A 27366-nucleotide genomic window follows, 5' to 3' on the forward strand; every position below is an offset into this window, starting at 1 on the left:
GTAGAGACAGAAAACAGAATGGTGGTTGCCAGGGGCTGGGGGTGGGAGAAATGATGAGTTATTGTTTAATAGATACAGAGTTTCAGTTTTGCAAGATGAAACGTTATAGATGGTGGAGGTGAACATACAATGTGAAGTACTTAATGCCATTGAACTATACTCTTAAAAATAGTTACGATGGTAAATTTCAGTATTTGTATTTTGCTAGGATTAAAGGCTCCTCTGTTCTGGAATTCTCCAGGCAAGAATATTGGTGTGGGTAGTTGTTTCCTTCTCCAGGGGATCTTCCTGACGGAGGGATCAAACCCAGGTCTCCTGCATTGCAGTCAGATACTTTATCATCCAAGTTGCCAGGGAAACCCCCCTGCTACCCCCCAATAAAGATATATATATACAAATCATTGTATACATGGTGTGGTTTTAAAAAGATTTCAAAGAAGAGAAATAAGAGGGTGTATGGACATTAATAAATAGGAACTAATCTGAAAATATTTTCAGAGCTTTCTCGTGCATAATAAAGTCTACATTAGTATATAGTGTCTAATTATAAGAAAAACTATGACAAATGTAGACACCATACTAAAAAGCAGAGACATTACTTTGCCAACAAAGGTCTATGTAGTCAAAGCTATAGCTTTTTCTGTATCGTGTATGGATGTGAGAGCTGGACCTTAAAGAAGGCTGAGCACTGAAGAATTTATGCTTTTGAACTGTGGTGTTGGAGAAGACTCTTGAGAGTCCCTTGGACTGCAAGGAGATCCAACCAGTCAATCTTAAAGGAAATTAACCCTGAATATTCATTGGAAAGACTGATGCTGAAGCTGAAACTTCAATACTTTGGCAACCTGATGCGAAGAGCGTCTGACTCATTAGAAAGACCTTGATGCTGGGAAAGATTGAAGGTAGGAGGAGAAGGGAATGGCAAAGGATGAGATGGCTGGATGGCATCACCGACTCAATGGACATGAGTCTGAACAAGTTCAGAGATGGTGGTGGACAGGAAAGCCTGGCATGCTGCAGTCCATGGGGTCTCAAAGAGTCAGACATGACTTAGTGACTGAACAACAACAGCAAATTATATATAATCAGATATCCAATTACATAATTATATATAATGTAAAAATCTATTGTGTTCTCCTTGGTGCTGAGGATTTTCTGGGGATGATAATGAAAGGAACTGAATACACTAGCTCAATTCAGACGTTTTATTCTGTTGCAGATCTGTGGCCACTGGTCCCCGTGGTTCAGAGGCGCCATGAGGCTCGCTGGCTCTTGGAGGCTTTGGCTCTGGGCAGCAACGCTCCTGCTTCCTGTTTCCGCCTCCGTGATGGGCAGGGACAAGCCAGGTATTCAGGTCGCCTTTGTGTCCAGTCTCCAGATGTTATTTGTAGTCTTTATTTTTAAAAAATTATTAAAATAAGTCTTATGGCTGAAGAGGACATAGATTAAATCTACAAGTAAAAAATGGATAAGAATTTATTGTTTTCCCCATTGACTTTCAAGACACACATTAAGAATGCCTAAATTTACATTTTTCAATATATGTATTAGTCTAAATAGCTTTTGTTTATCTTATTGATATTTACAAATATCAGCATGCATTGTGCATCCATGTGTCTATTTCTCCCTTTCACCTTTAAATGATGTTACTTAAATTATTCAGATTGTAATATGGAAACTCATTCCCAGTTAGTATTAAGGGACGTATTTAATGTTAATTAGGGAAAGTGAAAACAGACTAAAATAGAAAATGAAATGTAGCTTAATTATATGTCAGTTTTGTAGTGTCTCAGATGAAGTGAACAGCAAAATAACAATCTTGAGAGTACTTTTTGACCTAAATAGATAATTGTTGTTATTTAGTGGCTGTGTTGTGTCTGATTCTTTTGCAACCACATGGACTGTAGTCTGCCAGGCTCCACTTCCATGGGATTTCTCAGGCAAGAATACTGGAATGGGTTGCCATTTCCTTCTCCAAGGGATCTCCCCAACCGAGGAATCGAACCCATGACTCCTGCATTGACAGGTTAATTCTTTACCACTGAGCCATCAGGGAAGCCCTAATATTTACTTGCAATTGTTAAATTATAAACCTCATAAATATTTCCAAAGGATTTGAAGGCAATTTGAAACATTTATTTCCATCTCTGATTTTTAAAAATGAATCAAGTGGCTAATTTGGAAACCTTTTCTTGAACATTGAGTATGTGTAAATTACTGACTATGTGCACTCTATATTATAAAAAGTTTAACTAGACACCCTGAAAAGCCATTTGTTGAACAAAAAGAAGCTTTGACTTGCCTTCCATGCAAATGACTACACATGATGAATTCTGACAGTAGTCACATATGATGATATGTCCTGAGAGTATGAGTTGTCTTGTGGTTGTTCTTTTGAATATTTCTTTCAGAATGTTGGCTAACAAGGTATATACAGGTTTATAATACACCCCAGCAGAGAATTTTGAGACTTTTATAATAATCTCTTATAAAGGTATAACACATCTGAGTCTCTTGAATATTATGGAAGTCTTTATGATTTTTCACTAATTTGGCAGGAGGTACATTTCATAAAATAATCTACATGGGAGTTTGAATATGCTAATACCATACGAAGGACATCCTGTGTCTCTCATACATTTTTGGGGTGGGGAAAACTCTTATCAGAAAAATCAGGAATGACTCATGGCAAAAAGAAATACATAGGGCAGGGAGTTTATTCTGATAATATTGCTACTCTCCTGAATTTTTTTTTAATGTCTCTTCATTTTAAGAGACATAGCAGGTAATGCAAGTAACTACTTAATCAGAGGGGATAGGACATTTTTGGCTAGAAAGGAGAGTGAATCAGTTTCCAGGCACATGCTAGTGTGTAATAAGTGTCCCTGATGATGATTTGAAGGATCTACACAAATGGTTTTCCAGTTTCAGTGTGAATAAGGATCATCTGTAGTATTGATTCCCCGGTCCCACTCCAGAGACATCTATGATGCAGGGCAGCCTGAGGCGGAATTGACATTTTTAACCAGCTTCCCAGGTGACTCTAATGTCGTATGTTTTAGGAAAATAAAGAAACACTCACCTTTTTGATAATTGCCTCTTTTTTCCTCAGTTAGTTATCTTATGCTGCCAGGTTCCTTTTATTTTTATTTGTTTACTATTAATTTACACTTTAATAAGTCTTTTCAGAGAGGTAAGAACATTTAACATGAGCTCTACCCCAGTAAAACATTTCTTTATTTTTATAGCTGATGTGACCTTCCATTTATTTATTTTTAAAATGTATTATTACCTATTGATTTTTGACTGCTGGGTTTTCATTGCTGCAAAGGGTTTTTCCTAGTCGAGGCTAGTGGGGGGCTCCCCAGTTGCGGTGCACGAGCCCCTCATTGCAGAGGTTTCTCTTGCTGCAGAGCTCAGGCTCCAGGGTGAATGGGCTTCAGTACTTGTGGCACGTGGGCTCAGTGGCTGCAGCTCATGGGCTCCAGAGCACAAACTCAGTAGTTGCAGCACAAGGAACTGTTGCTCCGCGGCGTGTGGGATCTTCCTGGATCAGGAGTCAAACCGGTGTCTCCTGCATTGGCAGGCAGATTCTTTACCACTGAACCACCAGGGATCCCCACACTTCTACGTATATAATACCACATTGTTCGCTATGGATCTCTAGAATGTAATCATCTTGCAGAACCAAAACTCCCCCACCTTGGGATTTCCCCGAATGTGATGCTCGTGTACTTTTCTATCCCAATTCTTTAATCAGGTCTACTATATATAGGGAAATTGGGATGCATATGTTCTGGCTCAATTTACTCCACCAAATTAATCTTTCTGAAAGATTATCCTGGGTGTGAATTCCAAGTTGATCGAAAGTCTAGTAAGCTTTATATAACTTGAAGTACGGAGAGAAATGACCAAAGATGAAGAGTTGATTTAATCAGACTGTCTGGTAGGAGGTGCTCGTGAAATAACTCACCCTAAACCTGCCGTGGAAGTTACTTGATTGAAAGTATCACTTGCATTAATTGAAACTGTCAGCACAGCCTGTCATGAGGATTACTGGAGAAGATGACATTCCGAGCCTGACCTGACAGGGGCTCTTCTCGTGTCTTGTGTGTCTGATTCACACGCAAGATTCCCTTTTTAGTTTCCTCATGTGCAGACCTGTGCGTGTGGTCACTAACCATTTACCGGAGGGAAGTGATTATAGCTAAAAATAAAATATAACAAATCTGAGGGAGAGGCTAGGATTTCAACTCTGGAGCCTGTGAAGTTGTCAACAGTCTGCTGTTAAACTTGAATATACGAAGGATAATTCAAGTCTTTTAATTGCTTTACTGAACTCAATGGAGTACTTATAGGTTACTTGCAATATTGGCCCAGTTGAGGTGGAATCAAGAATAACAGAGAGATTCAATAACACCTTGAAAATTAAAATCCTGAAGCTATTCAGAATTAGTGGTTTCATATTCTTTGGTCAGTGTTACCATTATGTTGAGATTATAAAGCATATTTAAGTGTTTTCACACAGCAGATAAACAATTTGAATGTGGCCATTTCAGCTCAGTTGTCAAATGGTGGGGAAGAGACTTGTATTAATAAATATATATTGCATGCATTAGCTCCAGACTGGCTTTAATCACTTTCTTAAAAAATTCCTCTATGATAGAAGCTTATGTATCATATGGTTCCTCTTTCTCCTGCACTCTCCTTAATCTCGGAGATTCTCAGTTGGCTCTGTAATGTGCTGTGCTAAGTGGCTTCAGCCGTGTCCAACTCCTTTCAAACTTATGGACTGTAGCCTGCCAGGTGCCTCTGCCCATGGGATTCTCCAGGCAAGAATACTGGAATGGGTAGCCTTTCCCTTCTCCAGAGGATCTTTCCAACCCCGGGATCAAACCTGGGTCTCCCATATTGCAGGCGGATTCTTTATCATCTGAGCCACCAGGCGCTAGTAGTAAAGAACCCGCCTGCCAATGCAGGAGAAGTAGCAGACACCGGTTCTGTCCCTGGGTCAGGAAGATCCCCTGGAGGAGGAAATAGCAACCCACTCCAGTATTCTTGCTTGGAGAATCCCATGGGCAGAAGAGTTTGGTGGACTACAGTCCGTGGGGTCGCAAAGAATCGGACATGACTGAAGGGACTTCATGCATGCACGCTCCTTAATCTCAGGCAAGTGTGCTAAATTATCATCAAAAGTAATAAAAACAGAAAACAAGGTGAGGAGGTACACTATTATGTAGAGAATTTTATATTATGTTTTGAAGAATTTCTCATGTTCAATATGGTACGAAGTTAAGAGTCTTTCCCTGGTGGTTCAGATGGGGTAAAGAATTTGCCTGCAGTGCAGGAGACATGGGTTTGATCCCTGGGTCAGGAAGATCCCCTGGAGAAGGGAATGGTTACCCACTCCAGTATTCTTGTCTGGATAATTCCATGGACAGAGGATCCTGGCAGGCTACAGTCCGTGGGTTTTCAGAGTCAGACACAACTGAATGACTTTCACATACACACACGCACAAGTCCTACTACTGCTGATAAATGTACTTTGTAACTCCTCAGGTTTAAAGTGCTGGAAAACTTCACGGTTATGGCTCCTAACCACAATTATTAAATAAAGCTTCAGAATTTTTAAATAAAGATTATAGCTTCTAACCAAGTATTCTCCTTTGGAGGAACAGCTCTGGACAAAAAATAAACAGTGAAGGTTCTGTGACCCCTTTGTTACCTCTTTGTTAGAATAGTTGTGTTGTGGTTTTTTTCTTGTTTGGTCACTCTTCCATATTTCTTTGGTTATATTCTGGTCTGATGTTCTTTACCTCTTTCTGCTAACCATTGTTTCTCTCCCCACCTAGGATACTCCCTAATCCTTTATCAGAGGTATTAGCAAAGTATAGTGTACAGGGGTCCTAAGGACAACTCAGTTCAGTTCAGTTCAGTTCAGTCGCTCAGTCGTGTCCGACTCTCCGCGACCCCATGAATCACAGCACGCCAGGCCTCCCTGTCCATCACCGATTCCTGGAGTTCACTCAAACTCATGTCCACAGAGTCGGTGATGCCATCCAGCCATCTCATTCTCTGTCGTCCCCTTCTCCTCCCGCCCCCCGCCTTTCCCAGCATCAGAGTCTTTTCCAGTGAGTCAACTCGTCGCATGAGGTGGCCAAAGTATTGCAGCTTCAGCTTTAGCATCAGTCCCTCCAATGAACATCCAGGATTGATCTCCTCTAGAATGGACTGGTTGGATCTCCTTGCAGTATAAGGGACTCTCAAGAGTCTTCTCCAACACCACAGTTCAAAAGCATCGATTCTTCGGCGATCAGCTTTCTTCACAGTCCAACTCTCACATCCATACATGACCAGGGGAAAAACCATTGCCTTGACTACTAGTAACAATCAAAAGAAAGGCCTCTGTCAATAGGAAGTCTCTCAGCCTAAAAAAAAAAAAATGCAAAGTACCTGAAAGTTCTTATTTTGATCCATTTATGAAAAAAGTACAAGCTAGTTCTACATCTGTGGTAAACTGCTATTCATCTCCTCTACTGTAACCCTGAGACAAATGTTGTGTCATGAGTTTTGTCAGTAAAGGTAAAGAGAACAACTTTCCTCAATACATGTTAGAAAACAAGAGTGACCCCTGTCAGAATGGCTGCCCCCAAAGAGACCGCACGTGACGGATGTTGGCGAGGGTGTGGGGAAAAGGGAACCCTTGTCCACTGTTGGTGGAAATGTAACTTGTTGCAGTTGTTGTGGGAAACTGTGTGGAGGTTCCTCAAAAAACCAAAAATAGATACCGCATGACCCAACAATTCCACACCTGGGTATATATGTGAAAAAAAACCCACTAATTTGAAAAGATACATGCACCTCAATATTCATAGCAGCATTGTTTACAGTAGCCAAGACTTGGAAGTAACCTAAGTGTCCATCAATGGATAAAGAATAAAGGATAAAGCAGGTACACACACAACTGAACATTCAGCCATAAAAAGGAATGAAATTTTGCAATTTGCAGTAACACGGGTGGACCTGGAGGGTATTATGCTAAATGATATGCCCCATGGACTGTACCCTGCCAGGCTCCTCTGTCCATGGGGTTCTCCAGGCAGTAACACTGGAGCCGGTTTCCATTTCCTTCTCTGGGGAATCTTCCTGACCCAGGGATCAAACCTGCATCTCCTGCATTGGCAGGCAGATTCTTTACCACTGTGCCACCTGGGAAGCCCATAAGTCAGACAGAGAGAGATGTAATCTAAAAAGCAAAATGAACTACCGAATGTAACAAAAAAGAAACAGACCCACAAATGTAAACAAACTACTGGTTACCAGTGGGGAGAGGGAAAGAGAGAGGGGGTAATATAGGGGTAGGAGATTAAAAGGTACAAACTATTGTGAATGAAATATGCTGTAAGTATAAGCATTGGCGCTTGGAATATAGCCAATATTTTATAATAACTATAAATGGAGTATAAGCTTTAAACATTATACAGCTATGTTGCACACTTGAAACATATAACATTGTACATCAACTATACCTCAATAAAAAAAAGAAGAGTGATAAACAGAGCGCCTGTGAAACTGGACAGACTTAACTGTGATTATAGAGGTAATAGTTCCATAATACTGGAGGAGGAAATGGCAAACCACTCCAGTACTCTTGCCTGGAAATACCCATGGATGGAGGAGCCTGGTAGGCTACAGTCCATGGGGTCGCAAAGAGTCGGACACGACTGAGTGACTTCACTTTCTTTCTTTCTATAGTTCCCTTTGGAAAAGGAGGTGGCAACCCACTCCAGTGTTTTTGCCTGGAGAATCCCATGGACAGAGGGGCCTGGTAGGCTGCAGTCTATGGGGTTGCAAAGGGTTGGACACGACTAAGCAACTAACACACACAATTCCATAACACAGTATGTGTACCCCCGAGGATATGAAGAAATAGAAAAAATAAAGCAGTCAAACAGATAAGAGAGAGACACGTTGCAGTTTCTCAGGAGGCAGCTAAGGCCCTCTTCCCTTCTAGCATCACACACATTGCTCCCATGTAATCCCTTCCATCCCTGTGCTATTTGAGAGGAGAAGGAAGGAATACAAACTGCCTTTCACAAATACCAAACTGACGACTTTTACATATAAGTGGGCATGGAAAGACCAGAGCAATGATAGGAAAAATATGTTGCAAAAGGCATGTGATCTAGTTTCTGGACTAGAACGCTTACCAGTTGAATAGGAGGCCAAGTCAGCAGGTGAGAACAAGGAGAAGGATTTAGAGATTAAGGGAACAAGTGATTTTTTTCAGGCACATGTTTCAAACTGAGAGTGAGGACAAAACACATGTCTACTAAATAATGAGAAGAATATCACAGGTACTCAGTTTGTTTGGAATGTGATTTTAAGAAGCATGTACAATACAGGGGGAAAGCAGGACTATGGGAAATGAGTTTTATTTAATCATTGCCATCAAGTCACCGTGTAATCTGGGGAAAAGTCACACAACTTCTCTTAAATGACTTGTTCTCAGGCCCTCGGGTTTCTAATTTTTAGAGGAAGAGAAGGATAAAAATCTCTTTAAAATATATGTAATTTTTGTAGATAATCCTGATGAAATCAGATAATCCTTCCCAAATCTGACCTAGCCTTCCTGTCTGGTGCTTTACCCCCTTGCAGTACCCTTCCAACCCTACGAACTGCCCAGGCCCTTCACGCTAAGTCAGGCGGAGAGGGGGTCTGCCAGTCACCGACAGCATCTTAAGATTGGTCTGTCAAAGACTTCTGCATTAACACTGAAAAGTTCTGTTGATTAAGGGCCCCTAAGTAGTGCATCTTCTGTGGTGAATTTTTAGTAATTACTTTTGAAAGTTTACCACGAGCCTTTGAAACGCTGCTGCTACTGCTGCTGCTAAGTCACTTCAGTCGTGTCCGACTCTGTGTGACCCCATAGACGGAAGCCCACCAGGCTCCCCCGTCCCTGGGATTCTCCAGGCAAGAACACCGGAGTGGGTTGCCATTTCCTTCTCCAATGTGTGAAAGTGAAAAGTAAAAGTGAAGTCGCTCAGTCGTGTCCGACCCTTAGCGATCCCACGGACTGCAGCCTACCAGGATCCTCCATCCGTGGGATTTTCTAGGCAATAGTACTGGAGTGGCTTGCCATTGCCTTCGTTTGAAACGCTACCCCTGCCTAAATTCTCCTGTTTATCTGATAGGATGCTTGGATATTTGGGTCTTATCAGTATTTCTTCAAGATACATGCACATTCACCCCAAAAGTATGATTTACTTTATTCTAAAATGTGTCATTGCTTAAAGAAATTAACATATCCAACTTTTTATATCCACTTCTATTGTATTGCCATTTTTATGCAATGAACCATGAGACCCATGTGTTCAGCTTATTGTACCTTAAGTCTTACACCCAAGGAATTAACATTTAGTTGTTTTTTTCAACAGAAATATAGTTGACTTACTATATTGTGTTAGTTTCAGGTGTACAGAAAAGTCATATATATATAAACATGACATATATATTATTTTTCAGATTCTCTTCCCTTATAGGTTATCATAAGATACTGAGCATAGTTCCCTGTGCTATACAGTAGGTCCTTGTTGGTTATCCATTTTATATATAGTAGTGTGCATATATTAATCCCAAACTTCTAATTTACCTCTCCCCAACTTTCCCTGTTGGTAACTATAGGAGTTTGTTTTCTATGTTTGTGGGTCAATTCTGTTTTGTAAATATGCTCATTTGTATCATAGTTTTAGATTCCACATATAAAGTGATATTAAGATATTTGTCTTTGACTTCACTTAAATTAACGTTTAGTTTTGATTTTTTTGGTTCAGCTTTTCATAACAGAGCACATATACTAGAGATATAAAGCTGTATTTGATTTTTATAAACTGAAGACTTTAGTGAAAAGCATTTTCATAAATATTACTGGAAATGTTCAATTTTATTTACTTCAAAGTGACAGGTGTATTATCTTGGCATCATCGTATATTCATTAAGTCCGCAGAAGAATTTAAATAAGATATATACTGTTTCCAACTTGGCAATAAGCTAACATACCTTCCACTCATTACCAATGCATCATAGTAGGAAGTTCCTTCCATAGTCTGGATATGTGCTTACCAATCATCTGTTGGAGTCTCCCTATACACATTGTGAAGAATTTAAAGTTAACCTCATTTACAACAGTCATATAGTCATTCAAAGTCATTGTAAAAAATTTGATCACAACTTTGATGTTTTGTTTTATAAAAATTACTTTTAGCTTACAGTGCTTTCTCAAGGACACGCTGTTTTCCTCACTCTGTTGAGGTGTTACTCACACAAAGGTCCACAAATCTTAGGTGCACGGTGCAGTGAACTTTTGCATATGCATTTACACATCTGTGAAACTGCCGCTCAGATCCAATTATAGAACTTTCCAGAACCCCAGAAGACTTTCCTGGATCCCATCCCAGCTGACACCCTACCAAGGTAACCAGTACTCTGATATAGATTAGTCATGCAATCTCTTGAACTTCATATAAATGGAATTCTAAAGTTTGTATTCTTTGGAGAATGGTATTTTTTTCCCCACTTATTATATCTATGAAATTCATCCAGGTCATTGCATATAGCAGTGGTTCATTCTTTTTTATTGCTACATTTTTTCATTGTATGTACCACAATTTGTTTATTTATTCTTGTCAATGAACATTTGGTTGTTTCCAGTTTTAGATGCTTATGAGTAATGCTACAAGGAATATTCCCTTATAAAAGAGCCTTTTGCACCATTTCTGTACTCCTTTTTCTTGGATTACTGATGTTCCAGGTGATAGAGTTCATGACTATTTAGCTTGAAGAAATGCTACCGATTTTCTTAAGTAGCTGTACTGATTTCCACTCCCATGAGCAGCAACACAGGGAATCTTTCCTGCTCCACATCCTCAATTTGCACTTGTTCTATTCTTTAACTTTTAGCCATTTAGTGGTCTCACTGTGATTTTGCTTTGCATTTCCCTGACTACTAATGGTGTTGAGCGCCTTTTCTGTGCAGATTGGCAATTTTTTTTTCACATTATCATGATAGGGTTTTCAAACTTTTCCTAATCAAGTTGTGAAAATTCTTTGTATGTTCTGGATATGATCCTTTGTTGGAGATACATATTGTGATAGTCCCTGGATAGCCTTTTCACTCCTTTAACCTTATCTTTTGATTATTAAATTTCAATGAAGGCCAATTTGTCAACCTTTTTTGCTTTCTGTGTCCCTATCAATGAATATTTTCTACCCTCAGTTCATTAAGATTTTACATATTTCTGTAGTCCTTTATTGTTTTACCTTTCACATTTATGTCTAAGGTAATCTCCAGTTAATTTCTGTGCATAGTGTGAAGTAAGGGTTCAGTTTTGCTCTATGCTGATGTTCCATTGATCCAGAATCATTGATTTGAAAAGACCATCCCTTTCCCATTGGAACTGCACTGGCCCTTTGGTGGTAAATCAGGAGACTATACATGCACAGGTCTTTGTTTGGACTCTCTTCTACTGATTTGTTTATATGTGCACCAGCACTACATTATAAAAGCCCCTGGTGTACAATATTGTGGATCTTCTGGCTTGTTCTTCTTCAGTTTTGTCTTAGCTATTCTAGTTTTTCTGGAGTTGCACTTAAATTTGAGAATCAGCTTGTCAGTTTTCACATACACATTCACATAGGAATGCACACACAACCTGCCAGGATTTTAATTGGTACTGAGCTACACCTAGAGATAAAGTGAGAGTTGACATCGTAACAATACTGAGTCTTTCAGTCTAAATACTTGGTTAGTCCATTAGGTTATTTAGGACTTTAATTTCTCTCTGCAACACCATCTCATTTTCAGCGCAGAGATCTTGATGGGATATTTGGTTTTTATAAAAATGATGATGAACTCAGATAAAAATGGATATGACTTCAATTTTCTTAAAAAAAATGGGCAGCATTTACAAAATATCCAGTTTTGTTATTATGTAGGGCTTGTAATCATGTTAAGATCTCTGAGATAGGAGTTTCCAAAGTAGCTAAATATTCTTTAAAATTATGCAGGGCTATATGTTTTCATTGTGTGTGTCACATCTTATACACCTGCTTGAGTGGTAGTACTATTTATAACTTGATTTATGCTTCTGGTTAAGTATATTAAGCTGAGGCCATGTCACCACCCGTGAAGTCTACGATGCATTTGTGAAGTGAAGGACTGAGAGGCTGAGCAGCTGACCAGGAGAATCAGTAGTTTCCACTTTCCATGGAGCAGGACACAGTGTGATTTTCAGCAGTTCATCTCTGTGTCATACAAACTTTGAGGTCATTAAACCCAAACGTAAATTTCAGAAAACATGGAGTTTTGGAAAAATAAGGTCGTGATTGTAAGATGGCAAAATATTTCTCAATTTAGGTTAAGAGTTGTCTAGTGGTACAGTTGGCACATTATAAAAACTGGCTGCAATTACACCTGAAATGGCTATTAATTTCCTAGAATCTTGTTGTTCAGTTACTAAGTCATGTCTGATTCGAACTGCAGCACACCAACCGTTCCTGTCCTTCCCTATCGCCCAGAGTTTGCTCAGACTCATGTTCATTGTGTTGATGTTGCCATCCAACCATCTCATCCTCCATCGTCCCCTTCTCCTCCTGCCTTCAATCTTTCCCAGCATCAGGGTCTTTTCCAATGAGTCTGCTCTCCACATCATATGGTCAGAGTACTGGAGCTTCAGCATCGGTCCTAATGAATATTCAGGGTTGTTTTCCTTTAGAACTGACTGGTTTGATCTCCTTGCTGCCCAAGGGACTCTCAAGAGTCTTCTCTAGCACCACAGTTCAAAAGCATCAGTTCTTTGGTGCTCACCCTTCTTTATAGTCCAACTCTCACATCCATACACGACTACATTAAAAATGTATGTATAAATCCACTGTGAGTGGAAGAAAACTTTATCATTTCTTTGAACATCAGTAACTGCCTCAATACATAATTAGTATTTACTCAATGATTTTTTGGAGAAGACAATGGCAACCCACTCTAGTTCTCTTGCCTGGAAAATCCCATGGACCGAGGAGCCTGGTGGGCTGCAGTCCATGGAGTCGTGAAGAGTCGGACACGACTGAGCGACCTAATTTTCACTTTTCACTTTCATGCATTGGAGAAGGAAATGGCAACCCACTCCAGCGTTCTTGCCTGGAGAATCCCAGGGACGGAGGAGCCTGGTGGGCTGCCGTCTATGGGGCCGCACAGAGTCGGACACTGAAGTGACTTAGCAGCAGCAGCAGCAATGATTTTTATGTCATTTATTTTTCATTACAGACCACTTTACTATAGCAGAAGTCAGCTTTTGCTTTTTAGTTTTATTTTAATAACTTATTTCAGGCTGCTGTAACAAAAATACCATAGGGTTTGGAGCTTAACCTACAGACATTTATTTAACACAGTTGTGGAGACTAAGTCTGAGATCAGTGTGCCAACCTGGCTAAGCTGTGAGAACCCTCTTCCTGATTTCCTTACAAGGTGTAGAGAAAGAACTCCTATTTCTCCAGTTTTTGTAAAGGATATGAATCCCATCATGAGGGTTGCACCCCTATGACCTCATCCAAACTTAATCAAGTCCTAATGGCCCCACCTCCAAATACCATCACACTGGAGATTAAGACCTCAGAATAGGAATTTGGGGAGGGATGCATTTAGTCCATTGCAGTCTCCTGCTCTAAAGTTTAATATCACTAATACCAAAACCTGAATAAAAGTTGTGTTAAAATAGTAGTAGTTCACTTGTTCTAATATTAGAATATACTTTGAATATGAAAATTTAACAATATTAAAGCTAGCTAATTTCCTACTGTCAAGTATATTGTAGCAATTAGAATATTAGAGCAATAAAATTCTAACAATAGCTGAGACTAACAAGCATTGTCTGTATTCCAGACACTTCACGTATATAACCACATGTAATTCTCATGAACACACAATGAAGTGGGTAATATTCTTATCCTCATTTAAAAGAAATTTTATAAAATGATTTAATTTCTTTCCATTTTATCTTACATTTCTGATTGTATTAAATGATTCACATTTATTCAAAGAGAAATAAATACATTATTCAATAGACAATGTACTGAAAATTCTCAATTTTTTTTTAATAGAAAAACAATGTCCTATACTGAGAACAGAGGGACACCAGTTTACACAAGACAACGGAGATAAACTGGAAGTTTCAGGTGAGCATGGTAATCTTTCACAAGGAAGCATTTTTATGTAAAATTATAACCAAACATATTGTGTATTGTAGATGACTCCTTGACATTGTAATTTAAGATGATAAGACCAATATCAATAAAATTAAAAGCAAAGCAGGCAGATGATATACAAAAATTTCTGAGAGCAGAATTCTACATTGTTTAACCTGATGACCAACAACTCAACCTCTTGGAAAACAAAAATTATTTGAAATTATTAAAGTTGTATCTATTGTAGAAAATGTGAAATAAAGAAATGAAAATGTATGAGAAAGAAGATCTCAATACCCCAGTATGGCGATGGCGCTCATTTTGGAACGTCCCTACCCTTCTTTCTCTTTCTTTTTCCCTTTGACCCTCTGTTTTCTCTCTCCACCCTCCCTCACCTCTGACTCATGTACACGTAATCATAATCTATATACTGCATTTGAAATCCACGCATCCCTCCACACCAACATATTTTTCTAAAGCATGGTATTTTTAAAAAGGCTGTTTAGATTTCAATTGGATGGGTATGCTGCTTTTTATTTAACTAGTTTTCTGTCTTTAGCTATCAGAGTGGGTACAATAAGCTACTCTGATTATTTATTTAAAATCATTCCTAGATCAAAGAAAATCAATACTTGAGTCTACTGAAATATATTTTGTCCTCCTATATCCTAAAGAGAGGAAATGGAAATCAAGAAATTTACGATTTAACCTGAAATAATCAATTGGAAGATAATGACTACAAAATAATCCTATTTAAAAATCAGTATCTCTGTGAGTTTACTATATTTAATAAAACTGCTGGATTAAATCATTTGTCACACTTCACAGGTTTTGACCTAGCAGAGCGATTTTCTCTGAGACATGTGTTTTGTGAAGGTGATAAAACCTGTTTCAAATTGGGAAGTTCACTTCTTATTAGAGACACTGTGTAAGTAAAATAATAATTTTTTTATGTTTTTTAATACTATATAAACTACTCTCTAAAGAGATTCCAAATAACTTGTTTAAAAATAAAAAGTTATCTTGACAGTATCACAATCATTTGAATGCTGCAGTAAATGTGATATTTTTATATTGTGGTTTTTAATAATCTTTGCAAATTGATCTTGTTCTGTGGTGTTAATTTACATGTATAGACAGAGGTATGATTATTATAAAATAGTAATTAAATCTATTTTTGAAGAAATATTATTTATGTTTAAATAGACTAACCAAAGTTAGATTTTAAAATGTGAATTTGAAACATAAGACCAATGTAGACTTAGAGACAAAAGACTGATATTTATTATATTTATTTCCATGTGCTTCATGCATAGAGATAAGCTCTATGATAAATTAAAAGAATTTAGCCCTTGTTCATTGTATATATTGTATAAACAGTAGAATAAAAAACATTTTTCTTTTTTTTCTTTTGATCTTGATACTTATTTCAAAATGGATTTACCTAAGGCTTTTTTTATTGTTAGTGATCTTTATTATACTTCTGATAAATGAGATTAAAAAGAATCACTTTCCATTTAAATATTGCCAATTGGTCAGCAATTATACAAGGCAATAATTCACTGTATGGTTGACTATAGGTAACTGGAGGATGGATCAACAGTAAATCAGAAAGCCTGAGTCATCAAGAAGGCAGATAGAACATATATGGTTCTGATATTCAGCCTTTGAGTCCAAGATGAACATTCCAGTGTATGACTACACTGCAATGAATAAAGCATAAAATTCTTCTTGGTTTAATATGCAACACAGATGTTTCTGTGTGAAAACACACATGGATGTTTCCATTTCCTGATGGGTATTCTAATATTTGAGTTACCAGGTAGAGCTGTTGAGAATCTCAGCTTTGAAATTCTCAAAGAGAAATAGCGTTAATATCTTGTTGCCCATCCTCAGAGGTATCATGTAAACCAGGTTCCTAACTCCTTGAGAAAATTTTCTTTTAAATTTTCTATTTTGTGATCCTTTAGATACTTTTAGTTTAATGATATGGTTCCTTAAAAGTAAACTGTTCATTAATTGGTAAGAAATCAGAGGGCTAAGGAGGAGGGTAATTTGATATCAGGGGATGTAACCGTGATTGTCTGCTGGAGAACTTCAGCAGATGTCTCTGTACAGACCTGTGCTATCGTGGGTGTCTTAAGCCTGAAAGTGGCTTCACACGCACGCATTAAACCCTCAGGGCTTGACAGCTCTCTGTTTGGGTATTCATATGCAGTAAAGAAGAGTCCGTTTGTGTCTCATATTTCATATATATTACTTTAGATGTTTCTTAAACATAAACTTAATTAATGAATTTAAGAAAGCCAATAAATCCTTTTCCAAAAATTAAAATTCATGTTCTCTCTCACCTTTTCCTGTTGATTTCAGTTCAGTTCAGTTCAGTTGCTCAGTCGTGTCTGACTCTCCGCGACCCCATGAATCAACCCCTCTAATTCTGGCCAGGTGGCCAAAGTATAGGAGTGACAATTTTAAGCAGCTACACTGGAAAACTTGTTGCCACATTTAGACAGTACCATTCTCTTTTGAGTATGTGTGGTAATAAATACTATGTATGACTTGAAAAGAATCTGATGCTGGGAGGGATTGGGGGTAGGAGGAGACGGGGACGACAGAGAATGAGATGGCTGGATGGCATCACCGACTCGATGGACGTGAGTTTGAGTGAACTCCAGGAGTTGGTGATGGACAGGGAGGCCTGGCGTGCTGTGGTTCGTGGGGTCGCAAAGAGTCGGACACGACTGAGCGACTGAACTGAACTGAACTGAACTGATCACTTGAAATTTATTTTTTGATTTTGGGCTCTAAATCACTGTGCAACTGCTGGGCAATCAATGTAAATTAAGTCTCCAGCTCTGCACAGGAGAACTCTGGTCCCTCCACTGCAGGAAACTGGAGGGGATCTGGTTAAGCTGACTAGCAAGTGTCAAGTAGCTTGGCTCATCTCCACTTACATTTTGCTCTGTGAGCCAAAGATGCTAGGATGCTTCTCTCACATGATGCCATCTTGATTTTTCAATGAGACTGGAGTAAAGTTGCAGCTATTTATATATTTGTAAATTAGCTGCCTTGCAGAATCAGCATGTGAAAAGGCAGATGCTAACTCACATGGAAATTGGGACTTTTTCTATGCCTGAGCTTGTTTTTTTTTTTTATTGTTCTGGCATCTTCCAGGTTTAGGAGGGGAGATATCTTATGCACTGTTGGTCACTACCCAATGGACACTTAGTGCCTTTAGCCTGCCTTTAGCCTCAGGACCCAAAGGCAACTCTTGCAGGGGTCCTTCAGGTAAACATTGTTGTTCCCAAAAAGGTCGCACAGGTTCAGGAACATCTGACGAACTTTCTATGGTTTTCTTTTCAATTCATGTCCATCTTCAGTATTCCTTAGGCTAGGAAATGATAAGTATTTGGGGCTTGCTACCTAGTTTTCTAGAATCATCTTTCTAGAGGAAATTCCCTTAGCATTTTTTTTTAATCTACAAGTTACATATCTCTGGTTGTGTAGAAGAAATAATGATTTCTATACACATTGAGAGCAATATTCCAGATGATCATGCTCTGATTATCTTTAAATTGTGTTTTGGCAATTATCAAGGAAAGTGGGGACGTTTTGAGAGAAAATTTCATAAAACATGCATATGGTATGGAGCACCTTATTTATTTGGTATAATATAATTCTTTCATTAGCTGCTTGGGTATAAGCATGTTTTCAAATAAAAATGTCTTAGTAGGTGAATACATAAATTTAAAATGTAACATAAAAAGTGAATTTCCTGATTTATTATTGAATTCAAGGATGGTTAAGAGCCTTATCTCTCAGGTTTGGTGTCTGTACAGAATAATGTGTTGAGAATGATTCTGAGGCCCTGTTGAGTTCAGTATGTTGGAGTGTTATGGCCCATTAGCAAAAAGGGCGGGGGAAGGGAGGGTTCACATATGTCTCAAGTCTGTAGCTTCTCCAATTTAGGATGATACCTGTGAGCTGGTGGCTTTTGCTACTGAAACATTTCCCAAGAATGGGGGAAAATGAGGCTATGTGTGAAAAAATAATCAGCATGGATTAGTCAGATTTTGTGAACTTGGATAGTGTAGCTAGAAACAGTTGGAATAATTGACAGATATGGTCCCCTTTGCTTTTGTTACAAACAAATACATCTCCAGTGAAGAGGAGTTGTCTCTCTGTCCCTTTCATTAAACTGGTGTTTGCATTCTGAAAGCAAAGGTCTATTTAATTTCACAGCTTTACATGGAAAAAATGAGCTGGAGGAAGCTCTTCTCATTTGTATTTTGTAATACATAATAATCCTCAGCAACTAGGAAACCCCACACTATATACATAGAAAATGTATAGCGCTTTTAAGGAGGTTTTCAGTTTTTTTTTTTTTTTTTATTGTTCTGGCATCTTAAGCCTTAACAGTTCCCTTGGAAATATTCCTAAATATGGGAAAAATGTTATGTGTATTGCAGAGCATCATCAGCCCCCAGTCTGCTACTATTGAATGATTTACACTATGGGCATATCTTTTCTATACAAACCTTCACATTATGCTCAGATTTTTATTACTGTATTATATTAAATAACACTACAGTGTACCAGAAGGTTGTTTCCTCTGTTTTTCTAACTAAAGAGGCCAGTTAAGACCCACCACTTACTCATCCATCGCCTCCTTGTTTATTCTTCACGTGTCCATTCATTCAGTAAATGTTTATTGAGCCAAAAAAATCCATAAGATTGATTTTTTTGAGTAGAAATCCAAGCATGTTTTTAGAGATTTTGCTCTATACTTATAATTATGTTCCATCATTTTTTACCCATCTATTTGCATTTGATATGCAGATATCACCCAGTTTCTTCAGTGGCATTAGATTTTTTTGTTATTTAGTTCTGTGTTTTAACTCACAACTTGTAACAATTATAAATAAAAGTTGTAGCTTACTGTAAAAAGTATTTTAGGGGTTCCTGAAATTTTCTTTTCTGCTAAGGGTTGAATAAGAGGGAGCATTCAGTAAGTCACTGAAATGAATCCAGTCTAGTCCAGAGCTCATCCTTTCATTTAACATTTACTAGCTTACAATGGCCTGAGCACTTCCTTAAGCTCTGGGATTGTACTGGTGAAGGATGCAGGTGTAATCTTGCCTTCCCAGAGCCTGCTGGAAAGATACACAATGCAAAGAAAAGCTACACTTTGTTCTTGCCTTGACCTGAGAAGAAACTGAGTTGTGTTCTCTCATTTGAGCATAGGCTGCTGGACTCAAAGCCCTCAGCTCTTCTCGTAAAATCTACACTTCCTTAAGCATCACACACAGGCTGATTTTCAGTATCTTCTTTCCTTCCATCATAAGAGCCAGTTTTCCAACCATGTTTAATTTTTATTACTGTTTGGGACCTCTCCAAGTTCTCAAAACCAGCTAAATTCTAAATCTTAAAATTACGTTCAGAACTCTGATACTAAAGTTTCCCATTGCTGAAAATTTTGGGAGGATTATTTCATCATTTCATTAAACTATAGAAAATGAATATTTATGCATTCCTTGGATTTCATTTGGGGCATTCTATATAGGAAGTTTCCCATGTAATGAAATGTGACTTAGTAAAAAGTTGTCCAGCTGTTTACATGAAATTGACTGACAGCTGCACATAACTCTGCTAACCGGTCCAAGCTGATACTGCTTGCTGCACAGCAAGTCAATAAAATGAGAGAAGATGGTGGACTAGTGTCCCAAAGAACCATCTTACCTGAGGTGGAGTTCAGGGTTCTTTTCTACTAAAAGGGGAGGGAGTGTTGCTGGTTGTTGCAAACTTCTTGGTGTTGGAATCCTTTGTTCTTATAGCATCCATACGTCTGGTTTCAGAGTATTCCTATAAACCCTCAACAAGACAAATGTTATTCTCTGTTCTGCAACTTTTTATCTCTGTATGAATGGAGAAGCACTTTACCTTTAAAGGTTAGAGTCGTGAAGATAGGCTATCGTGTATATTTCAGGCTATAGGCAACATTTTTTTATAGATTAACTTACAGCAAAAACATTAGAACCTTTAACGAAAGTTAGAGAAACAGATCCACTATAGAGTCAGATTCGTTCTTCTCCATGATAATTTTTCTGTCGCTGTATCTCCTTAACTATAGTTCGGCATACCAAAAACGTGCAGTGAGTCATTGAATCATACATTCTTAAGACAAAGGAAAAACCTGATAGGTTCACAATTAATAAATTTTTAAAAATCATACAACTTATCCACATTTTATTTTATTTTTTATAATTTCTTTCATTGAAGTATAGTTGATTTATAATATTGGGTTAGTTTCTACTATAAAACAAAGTGATTCAGTAATACATATATATTAATAAATTCTTTTTCATATTGTTTTCCTTTATGAGTTATCACAGGATAGTAAGTGTGGTTTCCTGAGCTATCTAGCAGGACTTACTGTTTATCCATTCTACATATTGTAGTTTACATCTGTTAATCCCAAACGCCCAATACATCCCTCCCCTACCTCCTCTCCCCCTCTGCAGCCACCAGTCTGTTCTCTATGTCTGTGAGTCTATTTTTCTGTTTCATAGTTAAGTTCATTTGTATCATATTTTAGATTCTACATATAAGTGATATTGTATGGTATTTGTCTTTCTTTTTCTGACTTGCTTCATTTAGCATGATAATCGCTAGGTCCATTCATGTTACTGTAAATGGCATTATTTCATTCTTTTTAATGCAATTTAGGCAAATTTTATATATTAGATAGAAGATAATTTTAAGAGTTATTATACAGATTTTAAGAATGCGTGGAAATATTTACTTCCCTATCACGACAGCCTCTTATCTTTTTCTAGAAAATTAAGGGATATTAGTACATTCCGTTAACTGCTTATGTTGAGATGGTTACTTATTGGTTCACAACCACAGAAATTCCCCAGATGAAATCTGAAATTGGCCCCTAAACACAGGGGGCAAAGGGAGACTGCAGAAAAGGGCAGAGCAACCCAGATGGGCCGACGGCAGGTTTACCGAGCAAGGCAACTTACATGTGAGGCTTTTCTTGCATGCCACAAGAGCAGTAGATCTCTACAGCCACCAGCCAGAATCACAGTTTATGTAGAGCCTTCATAGGGGTCAGTCATGTACACTGCCCAGATGGTCCCGGCTACACATTACTCTCTCAAGGCTGCACCCTTGAAAGAATTCCTACCATGGAAACGGCAGGCAGAAGAGTACATTCCAAGGACAGGGGAGAAGGTCTGGAGCCTCTGGTTGCCCGGGACCAGCTCATGGGTTATCTGGTGGGCAAATCCTGTCAATGACCTCTTCCAACACTTCTAAAATATAATACCATATGAATATTATCAGCTTAGTATGTCCATTTAACAGAAACATTTAAAATTATCATCAATTTAAGTAAGGATTTTCCTCCTTCAGATTTTATATAATTATATAACTGAATTTTATATAATTTTATATAATTCAATATTTGGGGGTAAAATTGAAAAGTGTCAGTAATTGATCATATGTATATAGATTCTACCTGGGTTGGGAATGGCAACCTTTCCATGGAGGAGTGTATGGCAACCCACTCCAGTATTCTTGCCTGGAGAATCCCAAGGACAGAGGAGTCTGGCAAGCACATGTAGATTCTACAACATTCATATCTAATTTTTTTGCTTTATTTTATTTTGGACACATGATTGACCATTATCTACCATCTTGAAAGAAAGTGTTAATCACTCAGTCATGTCCAACTCTTTGCAACCCCATGGACTGTAGCTCACCAGGCTCCTCTGTGGAATTCTCCAGGCAAGAATGCTGGAGTGGGTAGCCTTTCCCTTCTCCAGGGGATCTTCTCCACCCAGGGATTGAACCCAGGTCTCCTGTCTTGCAGGTGGATTCTTTACCATCTGAGCCACCAGGGACCCATCTACTGTATTAATGAATGTTTAAGTGAACGATATGTCATTGCTGACTAGAGGTATAATGTTGTACAGCAGATCTCTAGAGTTTATCTTCTTTTCAATTATAGCTAATTACGTGTAAATTATCTTAAATATCCTTATGCCACTTATCTTGAAAATAGTGAAGTACCAGTTAAATCTACTACTTAGGAGTCATAATAATGCAGATACAGTAATAAAATTAAGGTGTCCTATTTTGGTAATTACTTGGGCCACTTTGACAGTCATTAATTAAATGTACTTGTATGGTTGGATTAAATATTACATTTTTTTACTTCACCTGCCTTTTTATCCTATGAATCAAATCTTATAAGGGACAACAGCAAAGAGACCAAGCAAAGAGACTTTGCTTGGGTGTGGGTTATATATATGTCCACTCATGTCTGTGGAATGTGCAATGCAGGTTTCCAGAATACACAAAGGAAAGAAAGCATGGAGGCACATCCTTAAGTCATCTTTAATCTTATTTGCCCCATAAAAATGCTATGAAGATTAATTAGCTATTAATCTTTAGTGGTGGCAAATGTACTGCTTTTACAATGGCTATAAACCCAAATTTAAGCATGACCTTAAATTTATGAGTAAACCAGAGCACTGATTGTAGTAATATATGATGTTTTGTTATACTAGTGCTTGAGAATAGCTTTAGATTTTTTTGATTGACAGGACTTAATGTTTCATGAAATAGCACTGGATAGTCTAATCCTCATTCTCAGACACAGAATCAGATAGGAAGATACAATTATGATTTCAGTTATAAACTTTGAAATCTATGTCAATTCAAGAACAATAATTGTGTCAACTAATAAATCATTAATATATTATCACTTCAATTCTTTCAACTTAACCATAAAGTCTAATCAGAAAATAAACATGGAAGTCATAAAGCTTCTCATGTTATTTTATGTGACTCACACCAGTATGGTAACACCTTGTCCATGCCTTGATTTAACTAGTACTTACATTTCCTAAAATATGTTTTCCAGATTAGGTTACAGTTTTTATAATTTTAAATTATAAAGCAATATATTCAAATAATTGACTTTAATAATTTCTATCCCTCTGGCTCTGTAATTTGGAAGCAATCACAGGTTCAGTGAAACTTAACTTATGTGGACACGTGTGATGATGCCATGTAGAATTAACATCTGGTTGGTTGACTATGAGACTGGATTGACCAGATGTTGTGTCAACAATTATTTCTCTTATTTGAACCATCTCAATTTGGGCTTTCCACCTTGGAATTTTTCTGCTTCAGCTGTCCTCTTCCATGGGGAACCTCCAGTTTCCAAAGGTTAACCCCCTTCACTTGTGCTCTTAATCTTCTCCTTGTCAACCTCCTTTAAGACCTTGATCCACACATGATCCCCTTTGCTCGTTTTTGATACCCTCTTCACAGGATCTTGTCCCCTTAATCTACAAATACATATTTAATTCTTCCTTGTTCTAGAAACATATTCCCTTGACAGTCCCTATTCCTCCCAAACTACTCAAAGAAAGTAACTCACCACTGTCACTTCCTCACACACCCCGTAACCCATTCAGATATGACTAGGACTCCTGAATACTCTGGAAATGTCTCTTTCCAAGTCACTGGTGACCACTGTCTGGCATCCAATGCCAGTGACCTAAGTGCGGCTCAGACCTGCCTTTGTGGACTCATTTCTCTCTGTCACAGCTGTCCACCATTTCTGCACAGTGGAATCCTACACATTCTAGAAAGTTGATCTACACTCTGCCCTCACTGATGTCCTCAAGCAAGTTTCCTTCTTTTTTGTGATCCAATACGAGAGGTTGGGGGCGGGAGGAGAAGGGGACGACAGAGAATGAGATGGCTGGATGGCATCACCGACTCTGTGGACATGAGTTTGAGTGAACTCCGGGAGTTGGTGATGGACAGGGAGGCCTGGTGTGCTGTGATTCATGGGGTCGCGGAGAGTCGGACACGACTGAGCGACTGAACTGAACAACTGAACACTTCTCAAATAGTTTTTATATAATGCTGAGCTCTCACTCTGGCTCAGATAATCTAAATATTCCCAGGACTCATTACTGTGTGGGTTCAAATCATGTCATAGTAAGATCAGTGCCTACATTGTTAGGTGTCCTACTTTTTACCTGCACAATTGCAGAACCTCAGCTCCCTCTTGAAGGCTGTGCTTGTTATTTCTGGGAGCCCCATGAGCGTTGCACATGCACTCATGTTCAGAAGGAAGTGTGTCTCTGTTTTTTGTGGGTGAGTGATTTATTGCTTTCTTACAATATCACAGTTACAATTTTAACCATTTGTCAGTGTACAGTTCAGTGGCATTAAGTAACTTCACATTGTTGTGCAGTCATCACCGCCACCACTTCTAGACCTTTTTCACCTTCCCAAACTGAAACCATACCCATAAAACAATAGCTCCTCATCATTCTTCCCCTAGCTCCTGATAACCATCATTCTAATTTCTGTCTCTTGACTCCTCCAGGGTTGTGGAATCCTACAGTACTTGTCCTTCTGGATCTGGCTTATATCACTTAGTGTACTTCTGTTCCTGGATCTGAATCTCCTTCTAAGTGCTTATCACCTCTGCCTTTGCTCTGGTCCCCTCCATGGAAAGGCTTCTCCCTAGGACCCAGTCAACCTCCACTCATGACTGCTTATTATCAGCTTTCAAAGCCAAAGTTCCTCTTCAGTCTGTGGCTAAATGGGGCTTGTGTGTGCTTTGGAGGACGGTGGCATGGGCTCTGTGACCCTTAGCTGTCCTGTGGATCCCAAGGCGGTGCTGCTTGCATACAGAGCCTCACGGTGAAATTTTGTTTGGCTGTGTGGCGAGGCTTGTGGGATCTTAGTTCCTGGACCAGGGACTGAACTCAGGCCACAGCAGTGAAAGCACTGATTTGTATCCACTGGACCTCCAGGGAATTCCCTCTCACAGTGTATTTAACAAATATAATTCAACTAACTCTTGGCAACCAACTCTGCGGGGCTCAAAAACCCAATGATATGGATACTAGGCAATCCTCTCTAATATTTTCAGACAATAGCTCTCTTCCCATTTGTCCATGATAAGAATATGAAATTCGCTTTGCTTAAGAGAGCTGTGTAGGAAAAAGTATTTCATGATACAGTCCCCATTATTTCCAAGTTCACCTTTAATGCCAATGAAAGAAGAAATTCTAATGATTTCACTCAATTCCCAAATAATATTGAATACTCACTGTGTGTCAAGCACTGAGAATTTAAGAATAAAAGTCTTAGTTCTTTCTGTCTGGGAATTACAGAATTGTACTGCTTGGAAGGAAAGTTACGACCAACCTAGATAGCATATTAAAAAGCAGAGGCATTACTTTGCCAACCAAGGTCCGTCTAGTCAAGGCTCTGGTTTTTCCAGTGGTCATGTATGGATGTGAGAGTTGGACTGGGAAGAAAACTGATCACCGAAGAATTGATGCTTTTGAACGGTGGTGCTGGAGAAGACTCTTGAGAGTCCCTTGAACTGCAAGAAGATCCAGCCAGTCCACTCTAAAGGAGATCAATCCTGGGTGTTCATTGGAAGGATTGATGCTAAAGCTGAAGCTCCAATATTTTGGCCACCTCATGCGACGAGTTGACTCACTGGAAAAGAGTCTGATGCTAGGAGGGATTGGGGGTGGGAGGAGAAGGGGATGACAGAGAATGAGATGGCTGGATGGCATCACCGACTCGGATGTGAATTTGAGTGAACTCCGGGAGTTGGTGATGGACAAGGAGTCCTGGCGTAGTGTGATTCATGGGGTCACAAAGAGTCAGACACGACTGAGTGACTGAACTGAACTGACTGAACAGTCTTTAGATATTAGGTATAGTGGATGCTGGAAGAACCAGAGAAGCCTTCGGGGAACCAGGACAAGCTTCACAGAGGATATGAAAAGTAGAAGCTTGAGGATAAGCACAGATTTACCAGGTGGTAGTTGGAGGAGGTATTGTGGGGGTTTTAAAGGTCAATGTAATTTGCATAATGGTGAGAAAACCCATGTGGTTAGTAAACACAACGGGGAGACTCTGGGGGTGAAGGCTGAAGGGTGTCTGAGGTGCTGTTCTGAAAGTCCCTCTGGGTCAGGCTAAGGGATTTGAACTTTACTCATATCAAAAAAGGAAATGAAAGGTGAAAGATGTCTGGACTCTGAAGAGAAATGAATTATACCTCAACAAAGACTTTTTCAAAAGAGTGAAAGGGAAACAATAGTGTTGTATTCTAGAAAAAGCTAAGCATACACCACTGGGAAAATCACAGCTTCAGTATTGACCTGGAGCTCCCAGACTGATTCTGAAGCAGAACCCAAACCTCCAGACTCAGAGGACGCTTCACAATTCAGAGGATTGTTTGGGGAGTTGTTGGGTTTGACATGAGATTTGTTCTATATTTTGGGGGGTGGAGACCCTTAAAAAAACTTTCTGAAAGTTAGGTTCTCTGGTCGATCCTCAGTTTTTGTTATCTGAATGTCACCTAAAAGGAGGGCTTGTTTTCAAGGGGAAGTCATTTACAATGTCACAATGAACAAGTGCTAACTGTAACAGCCGTAATATTAGAGAGCCATCCAAGCTTTGTTTTCCCATTAACAACCTATCTGCCTGAATCCCCTCGGCAAACACAAAATGGCTAAGATTTCAGAGTCTCTGTGGCTCTGGAACTCAATCATCATCCCCCAGCTTGGGGAGAAGGCATTTCAGACAAACCCTCAACCCCACGAGCCAAATTGCTTGTAACGTGACAGGTGATGGTGGATGTCAGCTGGACAAGAAATGACTTACTATAAACTCCAAGCATCTCTCACTTCACTCTCAGGAAATGTAACTTGTATCAGATTTCTCTTCCTGGAAGATATTCAGCAAGTCAAAGGCTCCACTGATACTTGTAAATACGGAAGTTCTTCATAAACCCTGCCTCACGCCTATTTAGAATGGAAGAATTAATTTGGAAGCCAGTTCTTGATATTTAAAAATAGACTTTTTTCCATTTAGCCATTTCATTTTTAAAGCGAAAAAAAAAAAATAAAGGTTGGTCTTACTAAATATGATCTGGAAAACTAACTTCAGCTCTACCAAAATAGACTTTTTAAAAAAGGGCTTTGCTTTGAGGCTTGTGCTATGAGCTCGTGGAATTGCCCCTGGAATCATTGGGATGAGTAATTAAACTTTTTAAACATTTTGTTCTCC

At 38.8% G+C, this 27366-nt stretch overlaps 1 protein-coding gene across 2 annotated transcripts in view; it reads left to right on the forward strand.

Annotated features, from left to right (window-relative positions):
* Positions 1-1252: 1252 nt before the first annotated feature.
* The window catches only part of COL19A1 (collagen type XIX alpha 1 chain), a 453176-nt gene continuing 427062 nt past the window's right edge, over positions 1253-27366 (forward strand). Inside the window, exons 1-3 of one of the 2 annotated variants that reach the window (XM_055433811.2) lie at positions 1253-1346; positions 14152-14226; positions 15064-15163. In XM_055433811.2, coding sequence (XP_055289786.2) covers positions 1256-1346; positions 14152-14226; positions 15064-15163 — 266 coding nt within the window. In that variant the 5' untranslated portion in view covers positions 1253-1255. The remainder of the gene's footprint in view (positions 1347-14151; positions 14227-15063; positions 15164-27366) is intronic. The other variant, XM_088840925.1, reaches the window with a different exon arrangement.

The sequence above is a fragment of the Moschus berezovskii genome, chromosome 10, assembly GCF_049115385.1.
Source record: "Moschus berezovskii isolate FMDL1 chromosome 10, NW_MosBer_1.0, whole genome shotgun sequence".
NCBI lineage: Eukaryota > Metazoa > Chordata > Mammalia > Artiodactyla > Moschidae > Moschus > Moschus berezovskii.